The sequence below is a fragment of the Tursiops truncatus genome, chromosome 2 (genome assembly GCF_011762595.2).
Source record: "Tursiops truncatus isolate mTurTru1 chromosome 2, mTurTru1.mat.Y, whole genome shotgun sequence".
Taxonomy (NCBI): domain Eukaryota; kingdom Metazoa; phylum Chordata; class Mammalia; order Artiodactyla; family Delphinidae; genus Tursiops; species Tursiops truncatus.
In genome coordinates, this window is record NC_047035.1 from 147,470,198 (window position 1) to 147,485,957 (window position 15,760).

At 43.2% G+C, this 15,760-nt stretch overlaps 2 protein-coding genes and 1 long non-coding RNA gene across 13 annotated transcripts in view; 1 reads left to right on the forward strand and 2 right to left on the reverse strand.

Annotated features, from left to right (window-relative positions):
• Positions 1-474: 474 nt before the first annotated feature.
• On the reverse strand, positions 475-4,296 carry IDI1 (isopentenyl-diphosphate delta isomerase 1). Of its 3 annotated transcripts, none has more exons than XM_019945783.3 (5): positions 3,983-4,284; positions 3,499-3,671; positions 3,281-3,373; positions 2,706-2,836; positions 475-2,047 (listed from the first exon to the last, which is right to left on the reverse strand). In XM_019945783.3, the coding sequence occupies exons 1-5, from the start codon at positions 4,129-4,131 to the stop codon at positions 1,730-1,732; spliced, it is 864 nt and encodes a 287-aa protein (XP_019801342.1). In that variant the 5' UTR covers positions 4,132-4,284; the 3' UTR covers positions 475-1,729. The 3 variants fall into 3 exon arrangements, with proteins under 3 accessions (XP_019801342.1, XP_033708193.1, XP_073657599.1); XM_033852302.2 differs by lacking the exon at positions 3,983-4,284 and adding an exon at positions 3,826-3,942; XM_073801498.1 differs by having other exon boundaries at positions 1,871-2,068; positions 3,983-4,296.
• A 1,010-nt stretch (positions 4,297-5,306) lies between these two features.
• Positions 5,307-15,760, forward strand: part of WDR37 (WD repeat domain 37) — a 67,243-nt gene continuing 56,789 nt past the window's right edge. For 2 of the 9 annotated variants that reach the window (XM_073801496.1, XM_073801497.1), the window contains exon 1: positions 8,065-8,209. The gene's annotated coding sequence lies outside the window, so the exon portion shown is untranslated. Of the gene's footprint in view, positions 5,712-7,600; positions 7,765-8,064; positions 8,210-15,760 lie in introns of those variants that run through there. The other 7 variants (XM_073801495.1, XM_019945771.3, XM_033852306.2 and 4 more) reach the window with 6 other exon arrangements.
• Positions 7,202-7,990, reverse strand: LOC117311154 (uncharacterized). Its single transcript, XR_004525351.2, has 2 exons — positions 7,839-7,990; positions 7,202-7,470 (listed from the first exon to the last, which is right to left on the reverse strand). It is a non-coding gene; the product is annotated as an uncharacterized lncRNA (long non-coding RNA).

Genomic DNA, 15,760 nt, shown 5'->3' on the forward strand with positions numbered 1-15,760 from the left:
GCCAACAACTAAAAATTCACATACAAAGAAATAGGAAAGTGTGGTCCGTTAAAGGAAAAAACTGAGAAACTGTCCCTCAGGAAGACATGACAGACTTACTAGACACTACCTTAAAGATGCTCAAGGAGCTAAAGGAAGACGTGGACAAAGTCAGAAAAAACAATGAACAAACCAGGAATACCAATAAAGAGAATGAAGTTTTATAGACGTCTCCCTCTGCTCTGTACCTGTTGTCAATGGTTTGTCCAGCATCTAACAGTCTAAGACGCCACGGCCCATATGGCAACCACTAGCCACTGTAGCTACCCAGTAACTGGTTACATGTGTCTTTTAGCCTAAAAGTTCCTACTAAAGAACTAGAAACAATATAAAAATGCATTTTGAAACTCTATGTCATTTATCACTTAAGCTACCATAGGCAGGTTGACCTGTTACTGTACTGAAGTTTTAACAAAGTAGACAACAGTATCAAAATGTGGTAATTTAGTTTTGTTTTTATTTTTCAATAAAGTTACTATTAGCTACACAGTCTTGCCTGAAATTAATTGTTCAGGGTTAACAAATGGATTTTTCTATTGAATTTATAAAACATTTAACTTTGTAAGAAATTTTTATCTTTTTCTTCATTACTTACTAATACACAGCATTCAAAGATAATAAAGCTGTCTTAAGATTTCAAATCTGAGAAGTCTATGGCAAGAGTTCAAAGAAGTACATTAGTCAAAGTGTACTTTAAATATTAATACACACATATTCCATAACCCAAATCTATTTAATATGAACGTTAGCCTTTCTTTTTGATAATTTTCCCCCTACAACACAGCCTGACTCAGCAGAACAGTGGTTCTCAACTGTGGGTGATGCTGTCCTTGAGGAGACATTTGGCATCTGGTGTCACTGGGGCTGTCGTGGGGGGAGGGGTGCCAACAGCATTTTTTTATGTAGAACCTGGGGATGCTGCTAAATCCTACAACACAAAGGATGAGCCCCCAAAAGAATTATCCAACCCAAACATCAGCAGTGCCAAGGTTAGAATACCCTGTTGTAGAGTATGACCCAACTGACCCAAGTTCCATTTTACAAATAGCCTGTCTGTTCCCAGTAACTCTGAAAACCACAGGCAACGATTATTTAAATGAATTAACCTAGCCAATGTCATTACCAAAAACAATGTTTGACTTTAAGTATCAAAATACTTCAGAATGATCAAAACACAAAATTAACAATGGCAGAAATCAGGATATATACCATTGAATTCCCTTGAACCTGTTCTATATTAATCTCAATCTGAAAAGTTAATCTGAAGTGTTTTGAAGTAGATAAGCAAATAGTTTCCATTGCACATTCTTCTGGACTATGATAAAAATTGAAAGATACATCAAGCACCTGGCAAACAGCAAAGTGCTCTACAAGTCTTCTGAAAAGGTTTATCACAATATATTAAAAAAATGAACTTATTTGTTCACATTTGTCATAACCATCTGTTTAGATAGGTTAAGTTTATTTGCTCTTTTTTATAATAATCTCATAAATATTTTTTACAAATTGCAGTTAACATATATGGGTTGTATGACACAAATCAAGAATTCTTTTCCACACGAATTCTGGTTGTAAAGTAACAGTATTTCCAATGAGAGTTCTAACGGGGAACCAGGTTTTTAAAATATTCATCTTAAGTTTACTAAGTAGAGAAATTCTTTAGTACTTTATTAATCATTCATCACCACATCTACATTCTGTGTATTTTCTCATGGTCAACAAACTGATTCAAATGATTTAAGTTATCCCACCACCTAAAGAGAAAAGTCTCTGCAATAATTTGAAACCACGGAGTTATCTTAATTTCACCATGGGCTGCCTTTTCCAGAAGTTCTTCTAGTTCTTCCTTTGATACGTAACAATAGCTTTTAATCTCATTGGGATCTGGATTCAAGGTCACATTCTTCTTCACAAACAAAATGTAATCAATTTCATGTTCTCCCCAGATACCATCAGATTGAGCCTTGTAATGAATTCGTGTTAGATAATTAATTTCTTCTGGAGGAACCTAGGACAAAACCCCAAAAACCTCCAAAATATCAATAAAGTAATCAAAACCCACTACATTTCAGTAATACCTTGAACAACAGAACTAGTGTTAGAATGACAACTTTTGAAACATTAGTCTCCTATTAATATATGGAAATAGTATTAAATAATATTAGTTTCAAGTGTCTGACACTTTTCCCATAGGACCAAAAATAGAAGTAGATTTATTGAAAACTGTATTAAAAAAAGAAAAGCAGTCACTCTAACTAGAAGTGTGCCATTCTGCCTCACATATTAATATTAACGGGAGAAAAAAATTTACCATTTTAACTAAATGAGAGATTATTTATTCGTGTATTATTAAAAGGAGACGATTCCAGGGGAAAAAAGATTATTTAAATTCACCCAATCAGATCTGAGGTTCACAAGAAAATATTCATCTTTGATCTGATCAATTATAAAACAGTCAACTTTATAAACTGGTTAACAGATCAATCCATTTTGGTACTGAGGTAAATATCGACAAGTATTATGAAATCAAAATTTAACCTTTATCCAATGGGCTTTCTTGGCCTAAAAAAGCAAGAGATTACAAAGCAGAAAGCTACACCTAAATTTAATGTTTTACTAAAAACGGTTTCAAAGTATTCTATGTTTCAGCTAGTATGGCTGCTTACCTCTTCCATGGGAATTCCCAACTCAGCCTTTAAACGCCTCTGTGCTGCTCGCCTTACTCCAATTGCATTGTTTTCTTCAAGCTCTCGTGGATTATTTAAGGGATGACTACAGCAAGTATTAGTAAAACAACCTGGAACATGTTAATATAGATGTACATTAACTTTTCTTCAAAGCAGGTCTGAAAGGTTAAGAAAACTTTAAATTTTAAAAGTAACATAAAAAATGATTGTTGAGGATTTCTAGATCTGTTTTAATAAGCTATCAGCAACCATTTTGTGACACTTGGGTAGATAAGTTTTTATGAACGCCTTCTTAACCAAAGCGATGATAACGTGTATTAGATACAATTTAGAAAGTTATATATGAATCTACACATACCTAGCAGTTTTTATCCTTTATTAGGATAAACCTTAGGTCTTATTAGGTTGCAACCGCCGTATAAGTTTTTTGTATGAAGAATATAAAACTAAGTCATTCAAAAGATTTCTTTTTTGACCTTGGCTACCAGAAGTTCCACGTGACAAAATCAAACTAAATACAATCGCCAACAAAACACTACACGAAGCACACTAACCTGGAAAGGTAATTTTAGCGTCTGATCTCTGCTGCAGCAGGAGCTTATTTTCAGTGTTGAATAAGAAAACACTAAAAGCTCGATGCAATAATCCTGAAAGCAAAAGAAATACGATGAATTGAGTTTTAAGAGGCCAGTTACTTGCCTGTTGCTTTGGGGTCCAAAGGAAGCGGGGCTGCCGCCCGGGGACCCGGCCCGCCCGCCACCCCCGCGGGCACCTCTCTCGATGTTCTCGTTCAGATGGCAGTTCTTCTTGGTCTCCGCCCCGATCCTCCGGTCGTTCTCGTCGATGAGTATGCACATCTCCGCCAAGAGCTGCACCTGCCGCTCGTCCAGCTCATCAGTGCTCACCTCGGGCATCGCGGCCCAGCCTGCGCGCCTACCCGGGGATCTGGCGGGGGAGGTGGGGACCCGGGGGTTGGAGGCTGAGCCCGCCGCCCCGCGCCCCTCCCTCCGCCCGCCCCGCCACCTACCCCGCGCCGTCCTCCCGGCCTGCGCCCACCCAGCCCGGCGGCGACCCCACGCGCTTCCCGCGCCGCACAGACCTCCGCCCTCTGGCTTCTCCCCAAAACAGTTAAGAGGAAAAAGCACCCTGAGCTCACAGGACGCGACTAACAGGCACTGGGCCCGCCCCTCAGCGCCAAGCCCGACGCCGAGCCCGGGACTCCAGCCCGCCTCCCCTCAGAGACCCAGCCTCCTTACCTCACAAGCAGACCGACAGCGGGACGACACTCCGCAGCGCTCGCCTCCTGCAGGCCTAGCTCCCAAGCACAGGGCCCGCCCCCGGCCCGAGCCCAGCCTCCCAACGCCGCGCGCCCAATCGCCCGCGCCCGCGCCAGAGAGCGCCACATCGCCGCTGGCCAATGGCGCGCCGGCCGCGCCTCACGTCACGGTCGCGCGGTGGCGCCACTCCCTGAGCGCGAGGTGTCTCCTCCCAGGGCCGCGAGCTGCAGAGCCGGCCCCAGGCCGAAGCGCAGGTGCTTTCGGCGTCCTCCCTGTGTCGCTGAGTGGGGGCGGCTCCTCGACTGCGGAGCTACGTGACAGAGTGAGCTAGGAGAGAAGGGGCCTGGGAGAGCGGCCGCCCACCAGTCACGCCCTGGCCGAGCCAGCCAATCGAGGCGCCCGAGGCCCTGCGCTGGTGACGTGCTGATGTCAGGCGTCTCTGCACGCTCGGGCTCTGAGGCGTGGAGAGGCGCCTGCTCGCGGCAGTTCTGTGCACTAAATTGATATCGGTCGGTAAGCGTGAGCCGTTGCATCCGGAAGTGTAGCGACTTAAAATTGTGAATAAAAGGAATTAAAAAAAACTTGACCTCTACAATTCGGAGTTGCTGGGAAACCACAAGAAACTAAGGGAGAGAGAGAGAGAGAGAGAGAGACGCATGGCATAGATTCCCCATCACAGGTCTCGGAAGGAACCAACACTGACACAAACAAAATGTAACACTGACACCTTGATCCTGGACCTCAAGCCTCCAGACCTGAGACAATAAATTTCTGTTGTTTAAGCCTAGTTTGTGTTATTCTGTTACAACAGCCCTATCAAAAGAATGCGCTGTGGAAAATGTGGACTTTGATGTGGACCTGGATTTTAATCCAATCTTTGCTCCATTGTATACTAGCTTTCTGACTTTTGACAAGTAATTTTTTTTAACATCTTTATTGGAGTATAATTGCTTTACAATGGTGTGTTCGTTTCTGCCTTATAACAAAGTGTATCAGCTCTACATATACATATATCCCCATATCTCCTCCCTCTTGCGTCTCCCTCCCTCTAACCCTCCCTATCCCACCCCTCTAGGTGGTCACAAAGTACCAAGCTGATCTCCCTGTGCTATGCAGCTGCTTCCCACTAGCTATTTTACATTTGGCAGTGTATATATGTCCATGCCTCTCTCTCACTTTATCCCAGCTTACCCTTCCCGCTCCCCGTGTCCTCAAGTCCATTCTCTACGTCTGTGTCTTTATTCCTGTCCTGCCCCTAGGTTCTTCAGAACCTTTTTTTTTTTTTTTTAGATTCCATATATATGTGTTAGCAAACAGTATTTGTTTTTCTCTTTCTGACTTCACTCTGTATGACAGACTCTAGGTCCATCCACCTCACTACAAATAACTCAATTTCGTTTCTTTTTATGGCTGAGTAATATTCCATTGTATATATGTGCTACATCTTCTTTATCCATTCATCTGTTGATGGACACTTAGGTTGCTTTTGACAAGTTTTTTTTTTTTTTTTGCTGTATGCTGGCCTCTCACTGTTGTGGCCTCTCCCATTGCAGAGCACAGGCTCCGGACGCGCAGGCTCAGCGGCCATGGCTCACGGGCCCAGCCGCTCCGCGGCATGTGGCATCTTCCCGGACCGGGGCACGAACCCGTGTCCCCTGCATCGGCAGGCGGACTCTCAACCACTGCACCACCAGGGAAGCCCTGACAAGTAAGTTTAACATTCTTACCCTTAATTAGAATTCAATTTAGAATAATTGTTTTTTAAATTGAAGTATAGTTGTGTTAATTTCTGGTGTAGAGCAAAGCGATTCAGTTATACATGTAGTTTTCCAATTCTTTTACGGTATAGGTTTACAAGATATTGATTATAGTTCCCTGTGCTTTACAGTAAATCCTTATCTATTTATATATATTAGTGTGTATATGTTAATCCCAACCTCCTAATTTATCTCTACCCCCCCACCTTTCCCCTTTGATAATCATGTTTGTTTTCTGTATCAGAGTCTATTCTGGTCTATAAATATGTTCATTTGTATCATACTTTAGATCTCACATATGATATATATTTTTATCTTTTTTCACTCAAAATGATCTCTAGGTGCATCCATGTTGCAAATGGCCTTATTTCATTCTTTTTTATGGCTGAGTAGTATTCCACTGTATTCATGTACATTTTCTTTATCCATTCATCTTGTCAATGGACATTTAGGTTCATTCCATTTTTTTTTTCATTCCATGTTTTGACTCTCGTGAATAGTGCTGTTATGAACACAGGGGTGCATGTATCTTTTCAAATTAGAGTTTTGTCCGGATATATGCCCAAGAGTGGGATTGTAGGATCATACAGTAACTCGATTTTTCATTTTTAAAGGAACCTCCATACTATTCTCCATAGTGGTTGTACCAATTTACATTCCCATCAACAGTACAAGAGGGTTCCCTTTTCTCCACACCCTTTCCAGCATTTGTTATTTGTAGATTTTTTGATGATGGCCATTCTGACCAGTGTGAGGTGATACCTCATTGCACTTTTGATTTATATTTCTCTAATAGAATAATTTTAAATTTATTGGGTTGTTTTGAGGATCAAAGTTACCAAAGCTGTGAACTGCCTGGCATGCAACAGGCCCTCAGAGTGTTGACTCCTTTCCTGTCTTAAGTTTTGTGACACTTTATGCAATCATTTTATTTACAGTGACTTTTATGGACTCCTAAGTATATCAGAGAAAATGTTACCCCAATTAACAATACCCTAAGTTTCATCCAAACTGTGGATGCTGTGCTGTAAAACAAAACCACATATTAGCATGTGAATCAGTTGCAGCCAATATTGTGGTTAATCAGGCATTGTATGTGCTCCCTCACCCAGCGGAATGCCTTGTGCATATTAGGTCTTTAATAGAATTTCTTGTTGAATGATAGCCACAACCTCCAAGTGTGACATCCTCAGTTCCCCTTATACAATTTTTTAAAAAATTTATTTATTTATTTATTTATGACTGCATTGGGTCTTCATTGCTGTGCAAAGGCTTTCTCTAGTTGTGGTGCTTGGGCTTCTCCTTGCAGTGGCTTCTCTTACTGCAGAGCACAGGCTCTAGGCCCGAGGGCTCAGTAGCTGTGGAACATGGGTTTGTCCCCTGCATTGGCAGGTAGATTCTTAACCACTGCAGCACCAGGGAAGTCCCACACCTTATATAATTGATTTTAGTAATAAGCTTTATTATACTCAATGCTGAAGTAACTTCAGGTTTTATTCTACAAACTTTTTGGTTATTTGGATCCCCAAATATGTCAAGTTTGTTCCTTGTGCAGCAATCATACTAGTGCTTCTTGACTCCGAATGATGACCTTTACTGTTTAAAAGAAAAATGCTCCCACGTCTGATTTCGTCTTTACTTAAGGCTTTAAACGCCCAGCTGGTTGTTCGTAGAGCCGAGGCCTTCTGCGCACCCTGTAATTTTTCCAACCTGGACAAGGACAAGAAGGCCATCAGGTCCCACCTTCCGCGGCGAGAGGCTGCCTTTGTTTCCTCTCTGCAGCCAATGGCTAACACACATTTCAGACGGAGGCTGCAGTGGGTGAGTCACCCTCCGCAGATCCGCCAGGCTCCGCGCGCAGCCACCTCGCTCCCGACGCCCCGGGAAACGGCTCCCGGCACACCCGGCGGTTCTGACTGGGAGCAGCCGTTCCCACATGCCCGACCTGGGTCCCGATGGACGCCGACCTGCGCCAGACCCGGGCGCCCGCAGTAACCCGCCGCCGTGAGTACCCGCGGGCCCTCAGCGCCCCCGCCCCACCTCCCGGCCCTTCGCGGCGTCTCCAGATGGTCGCCGACCTCGCGGGTCGAGGCCCCGGCGGTCTCGGGGTCGAACAACACCACCACGCCTCCACCACCTCCGCGACCCACTTAGGGCCCCCTGACCGCACTGGCGGCGCACGGGCCTTCCTTCGCGGGGCTGGATTTCCGGCGGTACTAGCTTGGGGCGGAGGTGGGACTTCCTGCGGCGCCTGCGTGTAGTGGATTTCCAGCGCGGGGCTGAGGGGGAGCCGCGACTTCCGGCGCCGGAAGTGTGGGGCGTCGGGCCGCCGGGTCTTAGAGCTGTTCGTCCGCGTCCGTCCCCGGCGCCGCGTGGCTGGGAACCCACGGGCGGCAGCGCACGGCCCGGCTGGCACTGCGCGGTGGCGGGTTCGGCGGCGGCGTGACAGGTGAGTGCCGGCCTGCCATCTTCAGCCCGGGACGGGCCGCCTCTCTGTGTGTGGCAGCGGCCTCGCGCCGGGCGGGGCGTGCCTGTGGGGGCCGGCGGCCTAGTGCCCTCGGACCCCGCGCCCTCTGACCCCGATCGCGCGCCCCCGAACCTGGACCGCGTCTCCCCCGAACCCGCGCCCCGACCTGGACTGCGTCCCCCTCCGACCCCGAGCCCGGCCGGGTCTTGACGTGGTTGGAACGCGCGCCCCTCGCCCAGAGCGGCCTGTGAGGCGGGTCCTTTGAGGCGCCCGGGAGTCTCCCGCCCGCAAGCGCTCAGGAGCCCGGGAGCCGTGGGCCCCTTAGCGGGTGTGGGGCCGCGGGAGGGGCGCCGCGACCTTGGGCAGGAGTTGCCGCGGGTCCATGTCCAGCCTCGCGTCCTGCAGAGTGCTCGCACGGAGGCATCGGCGAGTGTCCTTTCTCCTCAGAGCTTTGGACAGCCGCGCGCACCTGTTGTGCCCTGGCCTTGAGCTGACAGCCCAGCCACTTCCCCCAGGGGTACCGACAGCCCTCTGAATTCCCTAGTCCTGGTTTTACTAAGAAGATTTCACAGTTACGTATTTCGTCCGCGGTTCGAGGACCTTAACGATTAAGGTCTTTAAACAGTCTTGGTTGTTTTCCGGTTATCATGCCCCCAGTCCCGTCTCACGACCAGAGCTGGTGAGCGTGTGTTTCGTGCCTTCGACTGGGTCAACGATAGGACACCTTACCCGGGTTGACCGAGGGTGGACTGCGGCGCTGCCTCTGGTTGATGTCGCTCAGCAGTTGAGTTTGGTGTTTGCACAATGAAATGCTATGGAAAACTCTACCGACCTTTTTGTGGAAGTCCAGTCACGTTTTGTATTTTTAAGTGCCACATGCAAATTATATCCTTTAACCATTTTGTACACATGATTAACGTTCATGACGTTTACTATTCAGGCAGGTGTTTTTCTCTTGCTAAAAGAAAAGTGTTTAAAAATTCCACTGGATATGGAATTGTGAGTAATGTTTTGTAGGTGGGGGTAATAGGCATGTGGCAGTATATAGCAAGGACAAATGAGTTGGACAGAAGGAGAGTTTATATTAAATTCATTTGTTTGACCGATAGGATAGGGAGGTGGGATTTTTGGAGGGGACTATTTATACTTTTTTGAATGTGTTTAAAGAACCAGTAGGACCTTTTAGTCACATAAACCTTCTGTTTAAAGTGGTCATATGCCCTGTGATACAGGGTTAGTATGACTGTTTTGAAGAAAGATGGTTATCTTGGAATTTCGGGCTTCTGTTTTAGTTTGTATTGAGGTGAAACAGTGCATAGTGGTTAAAGCAGCTTACTCACCTGTGTGAAGAAGTTTTCTTTTTACAGCTCCATGGCCAATTGACTAAGTGTTAGTCTGTTAGGTACTTGGGAACTGTACCTCACAGAGGTGTTGTGAGTATTAGTGACTCTGTAGTTACTGATCCATTTGAGCCTCACCACAGACTTCCCAACCCATCAGTATCTCTCCATCATTTCTTTTGTCTGTATTTCCCTTCTTGTCTAGCTTAGGTTCCATGCTATATCACTTCAGTATTGTTTTTACAAACACCTGCAACCTGCTCCATTCTCCATGATGTCATCCTGCAAAACCCCTCAACGTGTTATCAGACATTTAAATAAGATTTATGCTAACACTGACCCGTGGACTGAGGTGAACACGATAGATACGTCCCTTCCTGGGCTAAGGGCTTGTTCTCCACCAGGGTGAGCTGTGGAAGGAAGGAAGGAAGTGGTGGTGGGACCAGTGAAGACTGTGGGGAACAAGATGGAGGATGTGAATGAAGAGGCAAGAGTAAAATTTTTAAAAAGTTTCAGGAAAAAGATTGTGATAGATTAACAGAAAAAAAAGAAGAAATTTAAAAGAGGTTAGAAGAACTAGAGAAACCTACAGATCTAATTTTGGAAGAATTAGAAATTACGTAAAGTTTAGCTCAAGAAATTACAGGAAGAGACAGAAATTGAATTAGCCAGATAATCTTTTTTTTTTGTTTTTTTTTTGCGGTACGCGGGCCTCTCACTGTTGTGGCCTCTCCTGTTGCGGAGCACAGGCTCCGGACGCGCAGGCTCAGTGGCCATAGCTCACGGGCCTAGCCCCTCCGCGGCATGTGGGATCTTCCTGGACCGGGGCGCGAACCCGTGTCCCCTGCATTGGCAGGCGGACTCTCAACCACTGCGCCACCAGGGAAGCCCAGCCAGATAATCTTTGAATGTTAATAACACAGTGTGTGGCATAGGCATTATGAACCCATATTGACATATGACTTCACAGTTTAGAAAGTTACTAAGAGAGAAAATCAGTATGAAAAAAATCATTTGAGGCCAGGTTTTGGGGAACCAAAACCTCTTCCAGATTTATAATTGTTTGAAATGTATGTGTTTGGTTGGAAATTGATCAATGGGAAAAGATGACCAGTGTATTGACTATTTTGTGAAGTGACCAACAAAAGCAGGCAAAGCCCAGAACACCATGTGGTTCATGGGGTTGAGGGAGGAGTTAAAGACTTAGGGACAGGCAGAAGGTGAGGATTTTAAGTTAGTTGTGAAGCAGATTGCTTATTTCCTACTGAAGATACAGAGGCTGGAAATGCCGGTGATGTGATACTTAAGGGAAACAATTGTTGAGGTGAAAGGAGGGTTGATACTGCAATTTTCACGGTTCCTATCACCAATTTGTAGAATCTTGGGTAGGCATTAACTTCCCAGTTTATGCTTACCAGATGCATAAACTTTCTACTGATGAAGTTCTTAAGGGAGGAAAGAGAAGCTCTTTGCTTCTTTATTTGCTTGATTGAAATGTCTAAAGGTAGTCTCCTTTTTTCTTGAGCTTTCACAGGGTGTTAATATGTTTGTTCCTATAAAAAACATAACTTATAAGCTGCGAAGTGACTATGATAAATCTCTGTGTTGAAAATCTTGACAACTGAGATGCTTTATGAAGTTAGTAATTTAATATGTATAATCACTGAAAAAGAGAATTATATCGACCTTTTTTTTTATGAAGAATATAATTTCTGGATAAGATTCCTTTAAATCAGTTTGATTTCTTGGTTAACTTTTGTGTATGGCGCACTTAAATAGTCTCTAAATGTTTCCCTTAAAAAATTACTGGAATATTCTTCACTGGGATCATAGGAGTTGCTTAATAACGTAAATTTGTTATTTGAAATAATAATATTCAAATATTTCAAATTAAATATCAGTATCTTTTTTTGTGTATATTAAATTCTACCAACCACAGATTCTGCCATTGTGAGTTTTTCTTTATACCTTTGTTTCAACTATCTCTAATTTCTATAGCTCAGATTTTTCAGATAAATTTCATGAAAAAGATTCGTTGTCATTTTGTTGTGTCAAAAATTAATCGAAATTAATTTTTCCATATATCATGTAAGGGACTGATAGTTTTATTTTTTGTCTGTATCTACCAGTAATATAACCTTTTTTTTCCCTTCTTGCGAAGAAGCGTAATAATGGTAAGGCATTGGACCTGGAGGCATGATGGAGTCAAACTGACCATCTTTACTGTCTGTGTAGACCTCTCCCAGATTTATACATGCTGCCTAGTTCTCTTTTCATCTCTAGACCCGTACACCTCCTGCTTCCTTGTATGTTAGATATTCAAAGACATTGCCAAAACATAATATATTCAGTATTAGGTCTTGGTTTCTTCTCCGTATCTGCTGCCTCATCTCAGTAATCTGATCTCCGTTTCACCTACCTCTTGCCTCAGAAACAAGGGCTATCCTTGATACCTCTTTCTTCCCACCCCCAGCACCCCCTCATCCAGTCCATTCATCTACCTCTAATCTTAACTATCGTCATTTATTGCCTAGACTGTTTCAGTAACTTCCTGACTGGCTTCATTCATGGTCATCTTATCTTTCCATGTATTTTTCACATAGCAGCCAATCTAGTGTTGCTTATTTGCTTAAAAACTTTTAAGTAGCTTCCTTTTTATTTTACGATAAACTATAAACACGAAAGAACAGACTCTTAAGCCTGTCTCTCCACTTATCTTGCACCATTCTCTCCATTGTTTGCTGTGTTGTAGCTATAGTATTTATTTTTTAATATCTCTGATAAACTAGTCTCGTTCCTGGCTCAGGACATTTGCACATGCTGTTCCTGTCCTTAAAATATTTACTCCCTTTTCTGTTTTCCACATGGTTAACTCATAGGAATTCTTCAGTCTTGATTTAGATGCCAGTTTGTCAGAATGACCTTTGTAACTCTTTAGCTAATAGCTGGCCTCATAATATTTGCATATGTCTTTTGAAGCACTCATCACAATTTATAGCTTCTGTAATAAGTTATGAGATTGTGTGTTTAATGTCTGTCTTCCACCTCAACTCTAAGCAACCTGAGGGTAGGGACCAAGCCTGTTCTTTCACCACAACATTCCCAGTACCTAGCTCATCTACAGATGAGAGCACTGTTGATGAGTGACTTAATGAAATAATGCTGTTATCATCCCTGCTTTAAAGATGACACAGGAACCACCTTAGGAAGGTGGTTAAGTAACTAGACCAAGGTTACACAGCCCGTCAGTGGTAGATGTAGCATTCATCCATTTCTATTCATGCATACATTCAACAAATATTTGAGGATGTGTTTATGTCAAGCCTAACAAATACAGTAGTGGCCCCAGTTAACTGTGCCCCCGTCCTCATTGTGTTGATGGTGTAGTGGGGGAGACATTCATTAAGTGAGCAAACTATAAATAAGATCTAAGTACAAACGTGGTGAGGATCATGAAGTGCTGTGACTAGCGCTTGTCAAGGGAGGCCATTTTGAGGAAGTAACGGTCAAGCTGAGGCTTCATGATGGAAAAGAGCCAACCCTTTGAGGGGTTGGGGTGTGGGGTGGGGGGGACTTAGGTTTGTATGACTCCCAAACTCATGTTCTTAACCATTGGGCTCTTCTATGGATTTTATTCTGAGTGGGTGTTTAACTTAATTGGGTTATTTGTATCCATGTTATTCTACTAAATATCTGAAGTGCAAAACTATTTAGTTCCAGTCACTGTTATTTTTTAGGGAAGCATAATGTTATTCAGTGTATAACCAAAACTAGTGAGTGAAATAAGGTGTGATGGATTACACAAATTCTTTCTCATTCTCCCATCAAGAGGTGGTCTCAGCCCTCTACTTGAATCTGGGTTGGCCTTGTGAGCTGCTTTGACAAATTGAATATCCAAAAAAGTGAGGGGAATGGAAGATTTTTTTTTTAATGAGAATTTTAGAGATAAAAAAGCAACCTTATTCCTTTTTTTTTCTTTTTCTTTTACCCTTATTCCTTTTTTAAGTGTCCTTTTAAAAAAAAAAGATTTGAGAGTTAAATTTTGTCTATATAATGCTACAAAAAGTAAGTGATAATTTTAATAGATTAATGGATTTCAGATTTTTAAACCTAAACACACAGAATTGACCAATTTGAATGTTTTTAGTGGGTTGTGAAACAAGACTTACTTTTCTGTTGCCATTTTAAACCAAGGCCTATACATGTCTAATTTGAGACTCAAAAGATCTCTGCCTTTGTAGTAGATGTACTTTTCCTATTCCTCCAAGTACAGCTAAAAACACTGGGCATTAAATACAGAAGAAATATGAGACTGAAAAGTGGAGAGAAGAAAGTAGACTAGCTAGATGTATGGGGACCTGAGAAATGATGCAGGGCTGAGTTTCCTGGGTTTTCTTTTTGCCCCATACATCCCGGCCTTGGGCCTGGAGAAACCAGCAACCCAGCAACACCAAAGGGCTCAGAGAAGCCCCAAGAAAAGCCAAAAGACCAGGAAAGAGACAGCCTGCCAGACAGGACATGTTTAGAAAACATTGTAGCCCCTGTCTCACCCTTACTATCAAAGGCAGGGTGGGGAATCTAGACTTTTACCCCTGACAGTCTTTATTGAGACAACACTCTGTGCTTGGTGGTATCAGTACGGAGCTGGGGTTTTCATCTCTGTTGGGTGGTAACAAAGAACACCCTCCTTCTTCCTGTTGGGATGGCCTCAGAAGAAACTTAGTAGAGATTCAGGAGTTTTACCATCACCCGTGGTAATGAGGCCGTGTAGGGCACAGTAACAAAGCACCCCTGGTTCAGCGCCTGTGATACAAGTAGAGGCCAAGGGAGAGGCTGAACTCTAACCCCGCCTGGCATTAACAAGGAGTACTTCCACCCAGATGAGTGGAAGCTGAGTGGGAAGCCCTCACTTCCATCTCCAACTTCTACATCCACCTGGCAGAAACAAGACCGCACCCTTGTTTGCCTGCTGGGGCAATGTCAGAAGAGGCCTGCTGTAATAGAAGACTGAAACCAGATCCCATGCCTGATAGCAGTGCCCACAATATTGAGGCTTAAGTGACAAGTATTTTAAAGCAGCCATCATAAAAGTTTTTCAGTGAGGAAATGCTAACACTTGAGGCAAATGAAAAATAGAAAATCTCAGGAAGAAAATATAGGATATAAAGAAGAAACAAATGGAAATTTTAGAACTGAGAAGTACAGTAAATGAGCTTGTGGAATCAGTTCACTGATTCTTTTCCTGTCCTTTCCATTCTTCCAACAGCAGAATGGAGAGGACAGAGGAAAAGAATCAGTGAACTTGAAGATAAAACAATAGAAATTAACCAATCTGAACAATAGAGAGAAAATAGACTGGAAAAAAGTAAACAGAACCCCAGGGACCTGTGAGACTTCAACAAGAGACCTATCTTTCTTATCATCAGAGTCCCAGAAAGAGAGGAGAAAGACAGTGAGGCTGAAAATATGTTTGAAGAAATACTGGTTGAGTATCTCCCAAATTTGGCAAGCCATAAACTTACAGATTGAAAAAGTTTAGTGAAATCCAGGCAAGATAAACTCAAAGAAATCTATGCTGAGACACATCATAGTCAAGCTTCTGAAACCAAAGATGAAAAAGCAGTGAGAGAGAGAAATGTCCCTTTACCTATAGTGGATTTCTCATCACAGACTACAGAGGCCAGAAGGAAGTAGCACATTTTTCAAGTGCTGAAGGAAACGAACTATCAACTTAGAATTCTCTATCAAGTGAAAACATCCTTCAAATGATTTGTCACCAGCAGACCTACCCTAAAATAATAGGTAGAGGAAATTCTCTAAACAGAAAGGAAATCATGTGGGAACACCAGGAAGGAAGAACAAACAATGGAAAGAAAAAATAAATTGGTAAATTCAGTAGACTTCCTTATCTGAAATTAGGTTTGAAGGTTGAACCATAGCCGTCTGATGTGGTTCTTAGTGTGTATAGAGGAAATACTAAAGATGATTGTGTTATAAATGGGGAGGGCAAAGGGACACAGAGGAAGTAAGGCTTCTACACTTTACCATGAACTGGTAGAAGTTGATGATCAGCAGACTGTGATAAGTTGTAAAGAGTTAATGAAAATCTAGAGCAGCCACTAAGAAAAATTATATGAAAGAGAGAAACTCAAAAACTAGATAAGTCAAAATGAAATTCTAAAAAATGTTCAAA

Excerpts from the sequence above, each read along its gene's own strand:
- IDI1 (XM_019945783.3), bottom strand. The coding sequence starts at position 4,131 with ATGTGGCGCTCTCTGGCGCGGGCGCGGGCGATTGGGCGCGCGGCGTTG. Across the intron at positions 3,374-3,498 it reads GAACGAGAACATCGAGAGAG|GATTATTGCATCGAGCTTTT; the intron begins GTGCCCGCGGGG and ends TTTTGCTTTCAG. Across the intron at positions 2,048-2,705 it reads TGGGAATTCCCATGGAAGAG|GTTCCTCCAGAAGAAATTAA; the intron begins GTAAGCAGCCAT and ends GTTTTGTCCTAG.